The sequence below is a fragment of the Ovis canadensis genome, chromosome 24, assembly GCF_042477335.2.
Source record: "Ovis canadensis isolate MfBH-ARS-UI-01 breed Bighorn chromosome 24, ARS-UI_OviCan_v2, whole genome shotgun sequence".
Classification (NCBI taxonomy): domain Eukaryota; kingdom Metazoa; phylum Chordata; class Mammalia; order Artiodactyla; family Bovidae; genus Ovis; species Ovis canadensis.
The window spans coordinates 27,165,018-27,183,424 of NC_091268.1; the positions used below are offsets into that span (position 1 = coordinate 27,165,018).

At 44.2% G+C, this 18,407-nt stretch overlaps 1 protein-coding gene across 1 annotated transcript in view; it reads left to right on the forward strand.

Moving 5' to 3' along the window:
- Positions 1-15,308, forward strand: part of SHISA9 (shisa family member 9) — a 350,409-nt gene extending 335,101 nt beyond the window's left edge. Inside the window, exon 4 of the mRNA XM_069569411.1 lies at positions 12,524-15,308. Within this exon, the coding sequence (XP_069425512.1) occupies positions 12,524-12,906 (383 nt within the window). The 3' untranslated portion in view covers positions 12,907-15,308. The remainder of the gene's footprint in view (positions 1-12,523) is intronic.
- Positions 15,309-18,407: the final 3,099 nt, after the last annotated feature.

An 18,407-nucleotide genomic window follows, 5' to 3' on the forward strand; every position in this document is an offset into this window, starting at 1 on the left:
TCACTGCTGGAGGTCCGCGTGCCCAGTCCTGGGTACTAGTTTGAGTGTGTCCTTCTGAGGCTAAGGACTCTTTCCAGGTGGCGCTAGTGGTAAAAACAAACACACAAAACGCCTGCCAGTGTAGGAGACACAAGAGACACGAGTTTGATCCCTGAGTTGGGAAGGCCCCCCGGAGGAGGGCCTGGCAACCCACTCCAGTATTCTTGCCTGGAGAATCCCATGGACAGAGGAGCCTGGCGGGCTACGCTACATAGGGTCTCAAAGAGCTGGACATGACTGAAGCATGTATGTACTGATGCCATGCTTGCTAAATTCCCCCAAATCTTGCATGGTGGCCCTGGCATATAGTAGACACACAACATATATTTTATTAATAAATTATTAAATGGAGTTGGGCGTTGCATTTGAGGGGAATCTTGTCTTTTCAGAAGAGGCCATGGGAAATAGCAGAAAAACCAACCAGGTGGAAGCCAGGAAGCCTGTGTTTAGATCCAGTGCTGCTTCTGTTCTGTTGGCTGTCACGGGGAGCCCACAGCTCTGGTTGCTTCTCCTATAAGTGGAAGGCAGGGATCCTTGATCTCATTGGCCCCTCTGTCTCCATAAGTAAAGATCCCGGGCTTTATTCTGATTGACTACCTTGTCATGTGACCACTCACCTCTGGACAAATTGTTATGGTGAGGGCAATGAAATGGGTCATTTGTCATCACTGGAGAATGGTTGGGGGTAAGGAGTGGATGGGTATGTCATCCAAACCATGTGGATTTAGAGTAGAGGCAACATGGATCCCCATCTGGGAACTGGGGCTCTTCCTGGGAGTAGGGTAAGTGAATGATTGGTATTTGTATCAGTTATCCATTGTTACACTAATGCTGTGTAACAAGCAACCTCAAATCTCATGCCTTAAAATTATTTAGCTCAGAACTTGCTGGGACTGGGGTCTAAGTGCCAGTGGTTTATGCTGATGCAGGAGGTTCTTCTAATCTCAACTGAGTTCACCCGTATATCTGGGGGTTGGCTGAATGTTGGCTAATGTAGGCTAGTTTCAGCTGGAAAGACTAGGGTGACTTGGTTCTGTTCCAGCTGTCTTTCAACCTCAGAGAGGGTAGTGCAGACATGTTCTCATGTTGGGGACAAAGGTGTGAGAGAGCAGCCAAATGCCAAAACACACTTTGCAAGCTTCTGTGCGTGTCATGTCTGCTCACCTTCATTAGTCACATGGATGAACTTGGAATCCAGTGGTGAGGAAACGAGATCCTTCTTTTGAGGGGTGAATTTCAAAGTCACATAAAAAGAATATGGATATAGGGAACAGGGAAGAATGGAGGTCCTTCATGCATTCATCTAACACAGGGTACCAAATCTTATCATCTACTCTGAGATGGACCTTTGCTACAGTACATTGGAAGGAGGTAGGTAGGATTAAGAAGAATTGACCTTTATTTCCTCCCTTTAAAAAATCACCAGATGTGTAAAATTTCACCAGCTAGGAGGTTGATCATAAGACAAACCAAGTAATGAGTTTCTAAAAAGAAATATCTCCATCTATGGAGCAGGATGAAAGGCAGTGAACGAGTGCACAAGTCCCATCTAGGACCTTTCAAGACAGGGGATGCTGTGGTCAGCCAGGGATGGACAGTGAGGCCATCCATCTTTGTTCAGTAGCCTTTCAGAAAGCAGTGACTGTTCAGCAGGGCTGCCTAAGGGAAGAGACAGAGGGCTTGAGGTTTCATAGGTCCGTTGGCAGCAAGACATTCACAGAGCGCTCCCTGCAGCCACAACCAAGGGGCCAATGGTGCAGGTGGACAACTTTGGTGCAAAGCCCAAGCCAGGAACTGTTCCAGAACCCTGTCAACAAAGGTAGCAGGACCTCCACATGGGAGCTCTCAGGGCAGAGACATAAAGGGCCAGGCTCCTGTTCTCCCATCTCCAGTTTTCTCTCTTGGAGAGATAAGGCTTCAGGAAAGATGTGCAGCCCTATAGGAACAGCCAGGAGTCCTGGGTTTCATTAGAAACTGGTTCAAATGTGATTTTCCCTCCTCGTATCTCTGCAGCGAGGCCCAGAACCGGGTGAAATGGGGCTGATTTGCCATAAAGACAAATCTTTCCATCTTCTTCCTGGTTCTCTTCTGCCTGGGAAGCTGGGCTTTTTTTTTTTTTTTTCTGCCTTTCTTATTTCTGCCTGCTGAGAGAGCCCCAGAAGCCTCTGTAGCTTTAGAGCATGCATTTCAAAAGAAGAGAGAAATACCTGGGTGTTTTTTTTTTTAAACATGAACTGTTTCCCCTTCTTAAAATTCAGCTTATGATGGAGAGAAATAATGTAGAAACCAAGGAAACATCCCTATATAAATAAAAGGTCAATACTGTCCTAGTGAACCAAAAGGCCCCCTAAATACAGTGGCTTAAAAGAAAGAAATATATGTCTGTTTCATGTCATAGCCCCAAAGGGAGTGGTCCAGACTGGTAGGGCTATGTACTCCAAGCTGTCACTCAGGGGCCCAGGTTCCTGCAACATTGTTGCTCTGCAGACCCTCTACTGTATTGCCTGTGTCTGCACTGTTATAGTTAGTTGTTGTCATCGCCTATGGGAAGGGGGAGATAGGACACCCAGGGCAACCAATTTTCTTTTGAGTAATGTGAGTGGAAATTGAATGCATCACTTTTGCTAACATTCCATTGGTGACAGATCAGCCACATGGCCAAGGTTAGCTTTTAAGGAGGCTGGGGAAATCTAGGGCTGGGTGGTCGTGTGCTCAGGAAAAAATGGTAGAAGAGTTCTGGGAGACAAGTAGCAGTATTTACAATATCATCTCATGTGGGGTATACATTTAAGGAGTCCTACTGTGCGCCATGCATAGTGGCTTTTGTTTTCATGCTTCGTCTTGTTTACTTCTCTGCTGCACTCTGCAGAGTAGCTCTTCTTATCCTCATTTTATATTCTTTTTATTTTTTGACAATGAAGCAATAGTGGCTATTGTCTAATGAATACCTACTATGAAGCAAGGCCATTAGTACTTCACATTATACAGTATAGTTCACACGATGCTCTTGAATACCTTAACCCCCTACCGCATAGGCAGGCCTTGTTATTTTTTTATTGGAGGATAATTACTTTACAATGCTGTGTTGGTTTCTGCCATATAACAATGAAAATCACCCAGCATTGTTATTTTATTTTCAATTTTATTGGGGAAGCTTTGAGGAACTTAGGTAACTTTCTGAAGGCCTCCAGCTTATACACTGAGATTTGAACTCAGGTCCATGTGCTTTCCAAGTTCATGTTCTTTCTACTGTATTGTAAAGAAGATTCTACAGTTACAGAAGGCAAGGGTACATTCTTCCAAACTCTGCTATCTGCTTTATAACCCTGATGCACTGAATCCTCCAGGCTCTCAATCTCACTAATCTTTCTTTCTCTCTCAGCCTTCTCAGATCTTATTGCTGAAGTCTCACCCTCCATGACTCTACTGTGGCTGTTGAAATCTCATTGTAGGATTCAGAAGCAACACTTGGAACCCTTTGTCACCATCAAAAGTGATCTCTGCTCTCTGAGTGGTGGGGAGGGGAGAGTTGAAGCAGAGGGAAAAGAATGTTGGTGAATATCTCAGAATGGGATCTCTCCACATTGTCATGGAGAGAATCAGGGTGATGGAGCATGAAACACCCAGGCGATCACGTGTACCTCATTGGCTCGGGGTGGGGCAGGGGGGCCAATTAAATGAGATGATTCATCTAAGGCACCTGGGTGTGCCTGGCTGGAGCAATGATGAAGCCTCAGGCCCCTCCCAGTTCTATGAGAAGCATATAGCATCTTAGCCAACCCAGCTGTGCAAAAGGAAACCGCTTGTGGTTGGTGACTGGCCAGCACTCCAGCCAATGCCAGTGCATCTCAGAGGAGGTGAGACCCGCACTCTTTAATGCAGTAGCCGGCTGAGTGTGGAGGACCTGGCAGGCAGTCTATGACACCCCAGCTCCCTTTCTCCTGTCCCACTTTAAGGAAGAAAGCAGCAAACAGATCTTGCCTTCAGGGAAAATTTGAGACTTCATGAGATTTCCAGTTGTGACATTTTGATATCGCCTTGTGTGAACAAGCTTTACATATATATCTCAATCCCTAGTGTTTTCAGAGGAGGAATCAAGAAAAGTATCTTCTCCATGTAATTTTCACTCTGCCCTCCATCTTCTTTGGAGTTTGGGGAAAATGTTTTCTAGTGGATAGAAACTTGTTAAGGAAACAAGAGCTTCTTCTATCAGGTGGGCAGATGGTTAAATAGTGGTGAGTGTTGTTGCCACAGATTTCATAAATTCTAAGATACTTGGAATTCAGCCAGGTTCCCTGGATTCCGATCCCAGCATTGTCACTTGGACACATCGCCAAAGCTCTGTTGTTTCAGTTTCCCCATTTATAAAATGAGACCAATCATAGTACCTATCTCATTAGGATATTGAGAGTGTGAAAGTACAAGTGTTAATCGCTCAGTTGTGTCCAGCTCTTTGCGACCCCATGGACTGTAGCCTGCCAGGCTCTTCTGTCCATGGAATTCTCCAGCAAGAATACTGGAATGGGTATCCATTCCTTTCTCCAAGGGTCAAACCCAGGTCCTACTGCACGGTAGGCAGATTCTTTACCATCTGAGCCACCAGGGAAGCCCTTGAGAGTATTAAATGGGATAACAAATGTCCATTCCCTTGTACCTGGTGCAGAGCATACACCTAAAGGGGAGCTCTTAGTCAGATTAAAGGTTACTGCTGGGGGAGCTGGGAGGGTGGTGCATCAGCACAGCCTGCTGCTGTCTCCAGGCAGTCTCTTTAATCTATCCCTGCCTCCTGCACCTGACTCCATCCTAGCTCCCCTGAGCTATGGCTGATAGAAAATGTTCATGCCTCTGCAAGTTTCCAGCCAGGGGTTTGGAGCTGGGCAGCAACCTGTTTCTCCTGCCCTGAAGCTCCAGTCTTTTTATCCCTGTGAAGCCCAGGTCACGAAGACTTCCACAGTGTGGACGATGTATTTGAGAAACAGAACAAATTGGAAGTTGGACACATAGACACACACACAGAGGAGAGCCCTGTGAAGTCAGAATCAAAGACAGGAGATGCAGCTACAGGCAGAGAATGCCAGGATTACTGCCACCACTGGAAGCTGGAAGAGACAAGGAAGGATGCTTCACTAGAGCCTGCAAAAGGAGCACAGACCCACTGACACCTGGCCTCCAGAACTGGGAGAGAATCCATTTCTGTTGTTTGGAGTTGCCTAGTTTGTGGCAACTTGCTGTGGCAGCCTTGGGAAACCAGTACACTAAGTGAGGTCATAGCAAGTGTGGGAAGGATGAGGGTGGACCAAGAGCCAGGGATCAGGTCAGGCAGACCAAGTCATGCAGATCATTTGGATTTGATTTGTAAATGTGATGGGAAGCTTATTTTGCTATATTCTTGGACCGAAGATAGGGATAAGTGGGGAATTAGTGAAAGCCTAGGTTGGGACATTGCTCACCAGGTGAAATCCATCACCTGAGACTCAAGATGAACACCAACTGAGAAGGAGCTGTGGGAACCTCTCCTTAAGATACCTTTGTCCCAAGGAAAGAAGGTAGGTGGGAGGCCACCTGCTGTGACCCTCAGCTATGTAGCTTGTTTTGAAAACTGGTTATTACCTTGACTCTCTCCATCTCCACGGAGGCAAGGCTCCATCCCACCCAGCACCTGTACCAGTGTCTGCTGCTAATTAAGAGAGAGACAGATGGAGGAAGGTACAGTTTAATTTTATAGCCTTGGTTCCTTCAAGGCAATTAGGCTTATTGGAAAGAAAGCACCTTTTTCATTCCTTCTTCCTCTCTTTAAATGAAGAAAAATCAAAACGGAGAGGACCAGTGTTGTTGAAAGCCTCACACATCTGTTTCCTGGTTGGCTTGTTAGCCATCTGCCCATGAGATACCCGAGATTATTAGGTTAATACATTTACTAATGGGGCTTACAAAGCTGATCAGTGAATCTGTGATTTCTTTCACAAGTAGCTTTTTAATATACTAAGACAGGGACCAAATGCACAAAGCTGAGAGTGGCCAGGTAAGCATTTCTTTCCTGTCCTTGATACCTAAATCAGAGGGGATGAGAAAGAGGATTCCATGGAAATTGCATTTTCTGACTATGGGAACAGTTCATCCAACCTAACCACCAACCACATCCTTGTTGAAATCATCTTGAAAATAACTCTTTGAAGGACAGTTTCACACCCGAGGCAGCAAGTCTGTACTTGCTCTGCACTTGAAGAAAACACCTCTGAGTTTTGTGAAGGGAGGGTATCAGACAGTAGATGTGAGTAGTAGAATCCTCCCTACAGAACGTTAGATGATCTGCTAACCCCTTGTTTTCTTCACTTTATTACATAGATATCCTTTCAGGTTTTGAAACTACCATACTACTTCCCACCTCAGGGCTTTTGTAAATGTTGTCCTGTATCAGTTATCTACTGTTGCATAACAAATAACCCCCAAACCTAGTGGCTTAACATAGAAACTACTTATATGGCTTTAATCTACTGTTGCATAACAAATAACCCCCAAGCCTAGTGGCTTAACATAGAAACTACTTATATGGCTTGTGGTTCTGGGTTAGCTGGGCAATTATTCTGGTTTGGGCTGGCTTGGCTGTTCTTGTCCAGGCCTTCTTGGTATCTGTGGTCAGCCTCACTTTGTATCTGGCAGGTACCAAGCTACTGTTGGCTGGGTGAATGTGGGCAACTGGAATGCAGGTTTTTCATCCTTCAGGAGGCTAACCTGGGCTTCTTTTTGCACATGGAGGCAAGGTACCAAGAGCCTGATAGCAGAAGCAGTAGAACTTCTAAAAGCACAGATTTGGGATGTGCATGACATCATTTCTGCTACAGTCTACTGATTAAAGCCAATCACAAGATCAGGTTATATTCCAAAAATGGAATAGAACTCTACTTCCTACTGGAAGAAATTGCAAAGTATTACAGCTACTTTTGCAATACACTCTATGTGCCTTCACCTGGGTGCTGTTTCTGCTACTTTTTACCTTCAGATGCCACCTAAAACAGCATCCACAAGGATGCATTCCCTAACCAGCCCCTCATCCCAAGTGAAAAAGGCCCCTTCTTATGTCATCTCATAATGAGAACTAGGCATCCATCACACATGGCACGTGGAAGGAAGCAAAGAGGGAAAGAAGGAAGGAAGGAAGGTTGGTTTGGATGACTGCTTCCTTTGTGCTTAGCAGGATGTCTGGCACAGAGTGCTCAGTAAATGTTGGATTTAATCCAGTGCCTCCTTCATAAACCAGAAAACAGACAAAATAGATGTCTTGAATAGTTACTCTCTTTCAGAATTATGCTATATAGCTTCTATGTCTCATATAATTTATTCCTAACAATAAACCTCAGATTACTTATTTTATCTTCATTTTACACCAACAGAAATAGCAATATAAGAGGTTGAAATTACCAGCATCTCATATACTCAGGTTCTGACTCCAAAGCCTACAGACTTTTCTGTCCCACCTTTGCACCATATACCAAACATTTTCAGAGCTCAGGTGCTTCCCAGTGCCAAGTTCCCGAAAGGACCTATTCAGGGCTGAGTGTGGAAAAGGATGTAGGTTCTCCATGTGGGACTCCATGATTTCTTAGTGGGGGCTGCTTCTCACACCAGCACTGATATGGCAAGAGCTGCCTCTATGACTATTTTTGTTGTTCAGTTATTAAGTTGTGTCTGACTCTTTGCAACACCGTGAACCACAGTATGCCAGCCTTCCTTGTCCTTCACTATCTCCCAGAGTTTGCTCAAACTCATGTCCATTGAGTCAGTGAGGCCATCCAGCCATCTCATCCTCTGTTATCTGCTTTTCCTCCTGCCTTCAATCCCTCCCAGCATCAGGGTCTTTTCCAGTGGGTCAGCTCTTCACACCAGGTGGCCAAATATTGGAGCTTCAGCTTTAGCATCAGTCCTTTAAATGAATATCCAGGGTTGATTTCCTTTAGGATTGACTAATTTGATTTCCTTGCAGTCCAAGGGGACTCTCAGGAGTCTTCTTTAGCCCCACAATTTGAAGGCATCAATTCTTTGGTGCTCAGCCTTCTTTCTTTTTTTTAATCTAGAACTTTTTGAGAGGATATCAACTGGCCAATTTATTGGCACCCCTGCTTCATAATCAGTTTCCTGAGTCTGTCATAAATAGGAAGCCTCAAATGCATCCCTTGATCTGAGCTGACCTTAGACTAGTCCATTGATTGGAAAGAGGAATATGGGGATAAATGGTTCTGAATGATGCTGGGGGTGCAGAATGATGGTGGGTGAGACTTTTAGCAAGAGACTAAAAGAGGGAAAAGAACTTCCACTCCTACTATTGTCCTGATATTACCTGTGCTTTGTATTTTGATCATAATTTATTCACTGAATATTTATTGCATATCTAATGTCTGTTAGGAACTAGGTTGGACATTGCTTATACAATGGTGGGCTAAAATCAGACCCGGGCTCTCTTTCTTGAAACTCTCATGGAAGAGTTAGACAATAATGGATGAACTGAGTAAACAAATGTAGAAAGGCAGCTGTGACCCATGCCTGGAGAACGACCTGTCATGGAGGGATCTGACTTTGTCAAACTTTATATGAAGGAAGGGTGCCTGAGCTGGGAGGCAGCTGGAAATAAGAAAAATAAAATGAGTAGTCATGTCTTTTTTAATTAAAAAAAAAACCAAAACCCCTTATGTACAGGCACCATGCTAGACACAAGGACTGTATCTCAACTTCGTTCTCAACTTGGGCTGTATATTAGAATCATCCAGGGAGGCTTAAAAAAAAAATGCCTGGACCACGCCCTCAGAGATTCTGATGAAATTGTTTGGGGGAGGGACCCAGGAATCTGTAATTCTATAAAAATCATACACTATGATCAAGTGGGATTTATCTCAGGGATGCAAAGATTTTTCAGTATCTGCAAATCAATCAGTGTGATACATCACATTAACAAACTGAAGAATAAAATCCACAGGGTCGTCTCAATCAGTTCAGGTCAGTCGCTCAGTTGTGTCTGACTCTTTGCAACCCATGGACTGCAGCACGCGAGGCTTCCCTGTCTATCACCAACTCCCGGAGATTGCTCAAACTCATGTCCATTGAGTCAGTGATGGGAAAAAAAGCTTTTGATAAAACTCAACATCCATTTATGACAAAAACTCACCAGAAAGTGGGCATAGAGGGAACATATGTCAACATAATAAAACCCAGAAATGACAAAGCCGCAGCTAACATCCTATTCAATGGTGAAAAGCTGAAAGCATTTCTGCTAAAATCAGGAACAGGACAAGGATGCCCACTCTTGCCACTTTTATTCAACATAATATTGGTAGTCCTAGCCACAGCAATCACACAGGAAAAAGAATTAAAAGGAACCTAAATTGGAAGAAGAAGAGGTGTACGCTCTAAAAGCTCTCCCATGTGATTCCCATGCACTGCCAGCACGGAGAACCACCGAGCCACGCAGATGGGAAGATAAGGTTTCTGCTGTCAAAGCACTCACAGTCTAGTGAGAGCAAATAGATGTGAAAATGGAAAATTATAAACCAGCACAGTCAGTGCTATGATAGACAGAACAGGGGTTGCTGGGGGATCTGGGAGAATCAGGCACCTTAGCTTAGTCTTGAAAGATAAATATCAGAGCATCTGGTGTAAATGAAGGGGTGAGACATGTCAGCTCCATCTTCTGGTTCTCTGACCAGCTCAGAGACCTTATTATAAATACTCAAAAGACTTGACAATTCACAACACTTATCATATTTTTACTTTGATGTAATTTGTGGGATTATTTGGTTACTTTCCATCCTCCCTAGCAGAATATCCACTCCGTGAGGTCAGGGACTTTGTCTTTTTCTGATTCTCCCTTATATTACCAGTGTCTGTCACCTGGCCCATACCTATTTGATGAGCGACTAAATAAAACTGCTTGGAGAGGTTTTGGTAGATGGTCATTTTTGCATTTAGAAATATGCCTTTGGCTGCATAGGCTAGAGGAACATTTGGTAGGTACAGCTGGAAGGACCTATGGGTTAGCAGTTGCGCTGGGGAGAAGATGAAGATGACATCACCTGCTCCTGTGTTCGTGGCTTGAGTAACCAGAGAGTTGGTGTTCCCACTCTCAACAGAAGGAAGGACCTGAAGAACAGACTGGATGGTGTTGACGTATTCAGGCTTGGCCACCTTGAGTGGGAGATGCCAGTGACTGTCCTGAAGATAACTGGATACGTGAATTTTGAAGTCCAAGGAGATGGTGTCAGAGCATCCTTCTGTTGGGGCATTATGGCACTGGAAACCTAGAACTTTCCTCTAGAAGACAGCAGTTTTACTATTAACTTAAAAACTCATTCCCATGTCGGTAGCTATCCCACGGTTCCTTTTGGCACTGATATTCTGTGTCTTCATGCAGCTCTACAATTCAAGGAAGAGGGGAGCATTCTCTTGAAAGATTGCATTTATGCAGGGATGTTTGTATTAAACATGGACAGAAACCCAACCTAAACTGCATTGAGCCTAGAAATTAACATGTGTCTTCTTGGGGCATTGTGCTGAGGAGTTTAAGTACCCAGGCTGTACCTACTAGGAAAGAGCTCAATGAGTGCTTTCTGATACAGATGCAGAGGGGGCCAGGGGGGCATATTTGTCTGCTCAGTCCTGAAAGCAAACCTTTCCCTCTGCAATTTTCCAAAAACATCAAATAGCATCTATTGGAATTAGGTTCTACCTTGGCTCAGTCACTAGTTGTGAGTAACCTCAGTTAAATAATGTCACATGCCTTAGCTTGAAAGTTTCCTAATCTGTCAAGCAGATGCCATAATCCCCATCTTTACCACCTCTTGTAGTTGTTGAAAGGATCAAATGAGAAAATAAGCATAGACGGGCAATGACCTCCATGAATTTACATACATTCATACATGGAACAGTATGAGATGTTAGAAGTGTGAATAAAAGAGCAGCACATTCTTCTGGGCTCCTGGGAGATGTACGTTCAAAAGTTTATTGCTAACATGGTAATTTTAAAGGTATAGAGGCTCTCCTAATAAAAGAATAGTGAGAGAAAATAAAGTATAAAAGTCTCAGAAACTTATTAAATAAATTGACAGAGAAGGAAAAGAAAGAAGGAAGAAGGGAAGGAAGGAAGAAACAACAACAAAAAATAAAGAAGTGAGTCATTCAGTGCTCTAAAGTGTAATGAATAAAGTGGAAATTGGTATAATTCTTTTGTAGCATGGTTGTCAATATGTATAAAGGGCCTTAATAATGTTTGCACCCTTTGGCCAAGTAATTCTACTTCAGATAATTCATTTCGGGGCTGGATAGTAAATATTTCAGGCTATGTAACCTATGCAGTCTCTGTCACAAGTACTCAAATCTACTACTGCAGAGCAAAAGCGACCACAGACAGTAGGTGACGGAATGGATCTGGGGATGATTCCAGTAAAACTATTTGCAAAAACCAGTGGGAGCTAGATTGATCTATGGGCTATAGTTTTCCATCCCCTGATATAGATTGAAAGATATTTTAAGAAATATTTTCCTTTCAAAATTCTAAATACAAAGAGAGCTTTAGTCTAGAAAATTCTCATTTCAGCCTCATTTATATTAGCAAAATGTTGGCACCACTTGAATATTCATCAATAGGACAATTGATTGATTTTTGTAGTTCTGCTCACTGAAATATTATGTAGGTATTAGGGTACTCTTTGTTAATGATTCATAAAAATATGAAGAAATGCTAGTTTGAAAGTTACGTGGGAAATTATAATTATTCATAATGATGATAATAATGGTGACTAACATCTAAGCACATTGCATATGTCATATCACTTAACCCACTAAACAAACCTATAAAATAGCCTTTTTATTGAAGCCACTTTCCTGGTGCAGATGCTGATGGTAATAAAGTTTATTTATATCAAAGTTACACTGCTAGTATGTGTCAGAAGTGGGATTTGAACACCAGTCTGCCTAACTGCAGAAAGCAAAAACGAAAGCGCTAATACAAATTCCAAGTGAAGCTGTTGAGAAAACCAAGAGGAAATATACGCAAGTATTGATAGCGATTGTTTTGTGCAGTAGCTGATAGATATGAATATTTCTCAGGGTGTTCAATATTTTCTCTACTGGAAAGCTATCGTTTTCATAATGATGAAACAACACTGGTATTTTATGAGAAAGGCGAGGAGGGCAGAGTGCTAGGTGTGATGGTGAGGGAAGAAGGATCAAGGTGGGGGAAGCTAGAGATTGCACTGGGGATGCCCTCACCTTCTTGATCGTGGTCTCGTTTGTGAAAAACACATGGCCCTGTCTTCCTTCCTTCTGTCTGCTCCAGGTGGTGTTTCTAGTGTGTGTCTTGTTGGACTGTTGGCCCACTGAGATGCTGTTCTTGGGTTGACCTGGCCGATCCCTAACTGTCTTTCTCTCTCTCTCCTCTCTCTCCCTCTCTCTGCTCTCTCTTCCCCTCCTTCGTCCACCTACCTGTCCCATTGTACAGCCGACAAGGTAAACGATGACTTCTACTCCAAGCGACGGCACCTGGCTGAGCTGGCTGCCAAGGGGAACTTACCTCTGCATCCTGTAAGAGTGGAGGATGAGCCACGGGCTTTCAGCCCTGAGCACGGCCCTGCCAAGCAGAATGGACAGAAGTCCCGCACCAACAAGACGCCCCCCCACCCCCTGGCCTACAACTCCACTGCCAACTTTAAGAGCTGGGACCCCAAGGATCAGTCTCTCCGGCGGCAACAGGCTTATGGGAACAAGGGCAAGCTTGGCACGGCTGAGTCAGGCTCCAGCGACCCCTTGGGAACTCGCACCCCGCACTACCCACCCCCACAGCCATACTTCATCACCAACAGCAAAACGGAAGTGACTGTCTGAGCTGTCGCCACAGGGGACATCCTGGAGACCACACTCAACTGAGAGAGGCAAAAAAACACCCCAGCCCACGTCTTCCCTGTCCCCCGCCAGCACACCCACCTACACACTCATCCTCCACAGCAATTGATGATAAACCTCCTGGTGACATGGAATCGTGCTTTTCCTTTGTCCTGCCTAACATGTGTCGGCAGGCAGCCGAGCAAGACTGGAGCGTGGACGGTCCGTGGTACAGCCAAGGGGGAATGGAGACACCCTCTTTCAACTTCAGGGCTGAGGCGGCCGACTCACATGCCCAAACCATGGGGCTGATTTTTTCTTTTCCTCCTAACTTGAAACTGAAATCCATGATGGAAAAAAAAAAAGGTAGCACAATTTAGAGAAATTGTCCAGTTGAGCACATATACCATTTACCACATGTTGTCTGTTTCTGGGTGAAAAAGTGAGAAAAGGGTGGAAAGGGTGGGGTAGAGAAAAGGGGTCGTGCGTGCCTGTGATAAGCATTTCCTAATCCCAGGAAGCAGTGGTATGGACACAGAACTTTGCTAAGCATGAGGCAGTAACTGGACCCCACCACCACCACCATGCTTTTAGTACTTTTCATATCATCAAGGTTGGAAGCAAAAACAACATACAGTCAAACTCACAAAAAATAAACAGATCCTGAACCCACCTACAGTGATGGGAACGAGAGGCCATTTTTAGACAACTCCCATAAAGACCGTGGAAATGGAAGGGGTAGGCTTGTATGGCAGGAAGAGGGTCCAGAGAGTCTTCAATAACTATTTTTTAAAAAAGAAAAGTACAATAGAATCCCACTACCAAACAGACAAGAACAGCAAAGTAATTTTTGTCCAATATTTTCAAGACCTAGGAAATCAACAACGTCATCAAGAACAAACAAAATTCACAGTTGAGATGTCAACGAGAGGCCAGAAGGGGACACGGAGCCTGTGACTTCTGGCATTGCCCCCTAGCCTCTGAGACAAGAAACAGACACAAAACCCTGTCCTCTGTTAACTGTCTATCCCTGACTCCCTTCCCTTTCAGCCTGTTGCTGCCGCCGCCGCCGCTGCCAAATTTCAACTGCTTTGGACTGAAAATGTCATAAGCGTGGGTGGTGCCTTCAATGTGTCACTGTTGAATGACAGTCTTGTTTCCCAAATGCAACCTGTGTTCTTTTACCTTCCTCCCTCCTGTCTTTCTGCAGTAGTAGAAGTTGTTTCCATCCTCCTTTTGTTGGTGAGCCCACCCCACCACACACTCTGAGGGGGCTGTTGCAACTTGCAAAGACCAAGACCTCCTTACCACCCACACCCTCAAAATTCCATGAGTCCCATGATCTTTTAGCTCCCCAAGCATTTCTGGGTCCCACGGTCCCTCCAAACCACCTCCCCAGGTACTGTGGTACATTCATCCCCCATTCATGATCCCCCAAGGTGGGTGTTCAGATTGGTTCTCATAGCTAAAGGATGTCCCAACAAAGACAGTTTTCCTACTAGTTTGATTTGCTTTGTGGTGGTGGTTTAGTTATTAAGTCACGTCCAACTCTCGCCACCCCATGGACTGTAGCCTGCCAGGTTACATCCATGGATTTTCCCAGGCAAGAATATGGAGTGGGTTGCCATTTCCTTCTCCAGGAGATCTTCCCCACCCAGGGATCAAACTTGCATTTCCCACATTGGCAGGCAGATTCTTTACCACTGACCATGAAGGAAGTTTAATGGAAGTCCAAAGAGGGGAACTGACAGAGAAGAGATTTGCATTTAAGGTGAGAAGTTTTCAATTTGTCCCTCAAGGGTTTGGCTAATTAACAGGAGCCTCTGAAAGACCCCAAGGTCTTCTGTTGTCAGAAGCTCAATGTGGTTTGGTCCAAGACCCTTCCTGGAATGCTGGACTTCAGCATTCTGCCTCCTCATCTCTGCACTCTGACGTCATGGGATCAGGGAAACCAGCTGTTTATTCCTTAGCCCCGGCTGATCTGGGGATGTGCACCATGCATTTCATCCCTCTGGGCTTTAGTCTTCCATTGCTACATGGGGAGTCGGGGAGAGATCAAGATTTTCAAGATTTCTGAAAATGAAAATGAAAAAAATGAAATCGTGCCCAGAAGACCTCCTGTTGGATCCCTGTGCAGACCGAGGCTCTGTGCTAGGTGAAGCAGGGATGGGGGTTTCAGTGCTTGTTTTCTCAGCTTCTTGGCTGAAATCCCAGTGCTCCCCACTGTAGAGTAAACACCATGGGGCTTAGTCAATGTCTCGTTGATGTTAGTTATCTGTGTACTTGCAACACACTTTTGGTATGTCTGTGTGTTCCTGTCACAATACTTGTACCTAAATTGATGCATTTTTTGTAACACTTTAAATGACCATGTAAACAGCATTGTCATGCCCCTAAAAAAGAAACAGCCAGAAAACAGCACTGATACTTAAGAGGAGAAGAGATCAGCGTTTGTTAAACATGTACACAGCAACCATCTAGCATTAAATACACAGAACTCCAAGACATTTCTGACAAAGGAAGGCCTCAGACTCATTTCTTTCCAAGTGGGAATGGAGGAAAATGCATAGTTATTTATAATATGAGGGCCATTTTTCATGCATGGTATTTTCTATGTCTTATGGGTTTTCATTATTAGTGTTCTAACTTCAATAAATAAGTTATTTGAAGTCAGATTTAGAAAATATTAGACCTTCCCTGGTAATCTTCAGTGACATTTATTTAGTATATGGCTCTATGTGTCCTAAGTCTAGTGGCTTTGAATTAAGAATGTATAAAAAGTGCTGGTGTTAGAGTCAGTGGAGCAGGAAGTGTTATTTGCTACCATTACCCTGGAGACCTGCTTAATTTCAGTGATAAATTGGTGCATTTTAAATACATTTACCTTCTGAAAGGAAAACTTCCTGCCAGTATCATAAATAGAAAACCAGTATTTCTCAGTGGCAGCCATCCTAAACAGGAAGTAAGTGTAAAATTATTAAGTTCTAATTACAGACTATTGCCCATGGAAGGGTTTGAGCCTGGCCTTTGCTGTCCCCTTTTCTTCCTTCTTTCTCTCCTCTCTTTCTCTCCACTTTTCTTTATTGTTATTGTTGTTTTTCAGTCACTTAGTCGTGTCTGACTCTTTGCGACTCCATGCACTGTAGCCTGCCAGGCTCCTCTGTCTGTGGGATTTCCCAGGCAAGCATACTGAAGTGGGTTGCCATTTCCTTCTCCAAGGGATCTTCCTGATCCAGGGATCAAACCTGCTTTTCCTGCTAGCAAGCAGACTCTTTACCACTGAGCCATCAGGGAGGCCCTTTTCTTTATTAAACAGATTAGCAGACATTCAAGAGTTGCTGAAGATATTCTAGCCCCCAATGGAGACTTTCTCTTTGAAGTAATCAAATGGACTGACGAAAGTGAAAAGGGAATCATTTCCCACGTGACAATGTTAAGTAGTGCCCTATGCATGTACTACTTAAATTTGGCTTGCATTTGCTGGTGGTACACAGCACATACTTCAGGAAATATGGGATTGGCTCATTTGGTGAGGTTTCCTTCAGCTCAAAAGTTCTCTCCTTCTAGTCTCCCATTGAGCTGGTTTCTCTGCTCCCTGCCCTCAATCCCTTTCGTGTGACCTTTACCCCAGCCCTGATTAAGGACCTTTCTTGGTCTCTGAATCTACAGGATGTATTCTTCATGTTCCTTCTCTTCCAAGTAAACTGCCTCCAGTGAATTTTGTTAGTTGGGAGTCTGCAGCTATAATTTTGGCAGTGAAGTTCCAGCATGGTCCGTAAGAAGTAGCAGTGGTGAGAATCCAAGAACAGTATTGGGTTGGCCAAAATTTTCCTTTGGGTTTTTCCATGAGGTGTTACAAACTTTGTGGCAAGCCCAATCCTTAGCCTTGTTACCTTCCTCTTGGCTTTGGGAGCTGAACTCACGTGGGGGCAGTGAGGAAGTTTCGACAGGGAAGTTTGTGTTTTGGCTTCTTCTAGGGAGAGTGGACAGACCTTTTGATACTGAGATTACCCTGAAGGATGACCTGTAGGACTATGATGGCCATGGCTGTGATGGCAAGGCTCCTCCAGCTAAAATGGGCAGATTCAGAAGACAGAAACCAGAACAAGGCAGGGAGACTGCCTTCTCATCCCATGCCCTGGCACTTGCCTCTATGTACTCTTAGCTGCTCCCTCCACTTCCAACCCAATGGGACCAGAATCTGACCACTCTTTGCCCTCCCAGAATATCTCATCCTTCATCTGCCTTGGGCTCCACCTGGCATCCCCATCTAACTCTCCCCAGGTTTTTTTTGTGTGTGTGTGTGTAAATGGAGCATATTTTATGTGCAAATATTTTAGTAACCGTATGTTCTGCAAGTAAACCTGTGTTAATACTTGTCAACAACTGCAGAGTTTATGATACCAATAATACTTCCTACAATGATTAAAAAACATTTGTTTGTTTTCTAAGAATGTTTATTTGTAAACATATGTATTCACTATATTAATATGAATTTCTTACCTGGCAATAAAATTGATTATATGTGATGCTGTTGGGGTTGCCATGTATCTTTGTAGGGCCCTACATCTTGATCTGAGTTTTCACCAATGAATAGCAGTATTGAGAGCTAAATGTTTAATACTCTAAATATATGGGAAATCATTACAGGTAAAGGAAAATTTTAATTAACTGGGACAAATTTTTCTGGGAGAGTTTGAAAGGTGTTGGGGAAGAGTCTGTCCTGTCTCTTAGTTCACTTCCTGCCTTGAAATGTATAACACAGATCAATCTCTCTTATCATCACTAAATCTGTTCTTCATGGTCAGGAATCTTGCTGAGATTTGCACTTTTGTTGTTACCAATGACTAGGTTTGTAAAAGACACAAATATTGAAAAAGTATGGGAGACTGGATTCTTCTACTATTTACTGAATTTCATTTCCTGCCTGGCTTCCAATAGCATTAAGTTGGAATGCTCAGGTAGAAATCTGCCTTAATGTGGTTCTACAAGGGAGGGATTCTGAGAGAAGGATTTGGTGCAAGGGGTTTGAGATGTGAAGGGAACACTGGTAAGGGGTGGGGAGGTGCAAGAAACATGGGAAGGAAACCAGCCCACCAAGGATGCTCAATCATGTCAGCTACCGCTCTGAGTGACTAGAGTTTACTGCTTCAGGGAAACTGGGAGAATTACCCCACCCAAATGGGCATGGAGCTGGGGTGCTTACACACCAATTCCCATCAGACATCATTTGAGCATTGCTTTCAAGGAGTGTTTATGCTCGCGCAGTCCCAGGCCATCGTGTGCAAGGACAGAGAAAGCCCCACACACAGGGATGGTAGGGTGAGAAGGCTTAGAAGAGAGAGCAGAACGAGGCAGGGGGACTCTCTTTGCTCCACTCATGCATGTGTGCGTGCTCAGTCGTGTCCCACCCTTTGTGGCCCCATGGACCGTAGCCCACCAGGCTCCTCTGCCCACGGCATTTTCCCTGAAAGAATACTGGAGTGTGTTGCCTTTTCCTCCTC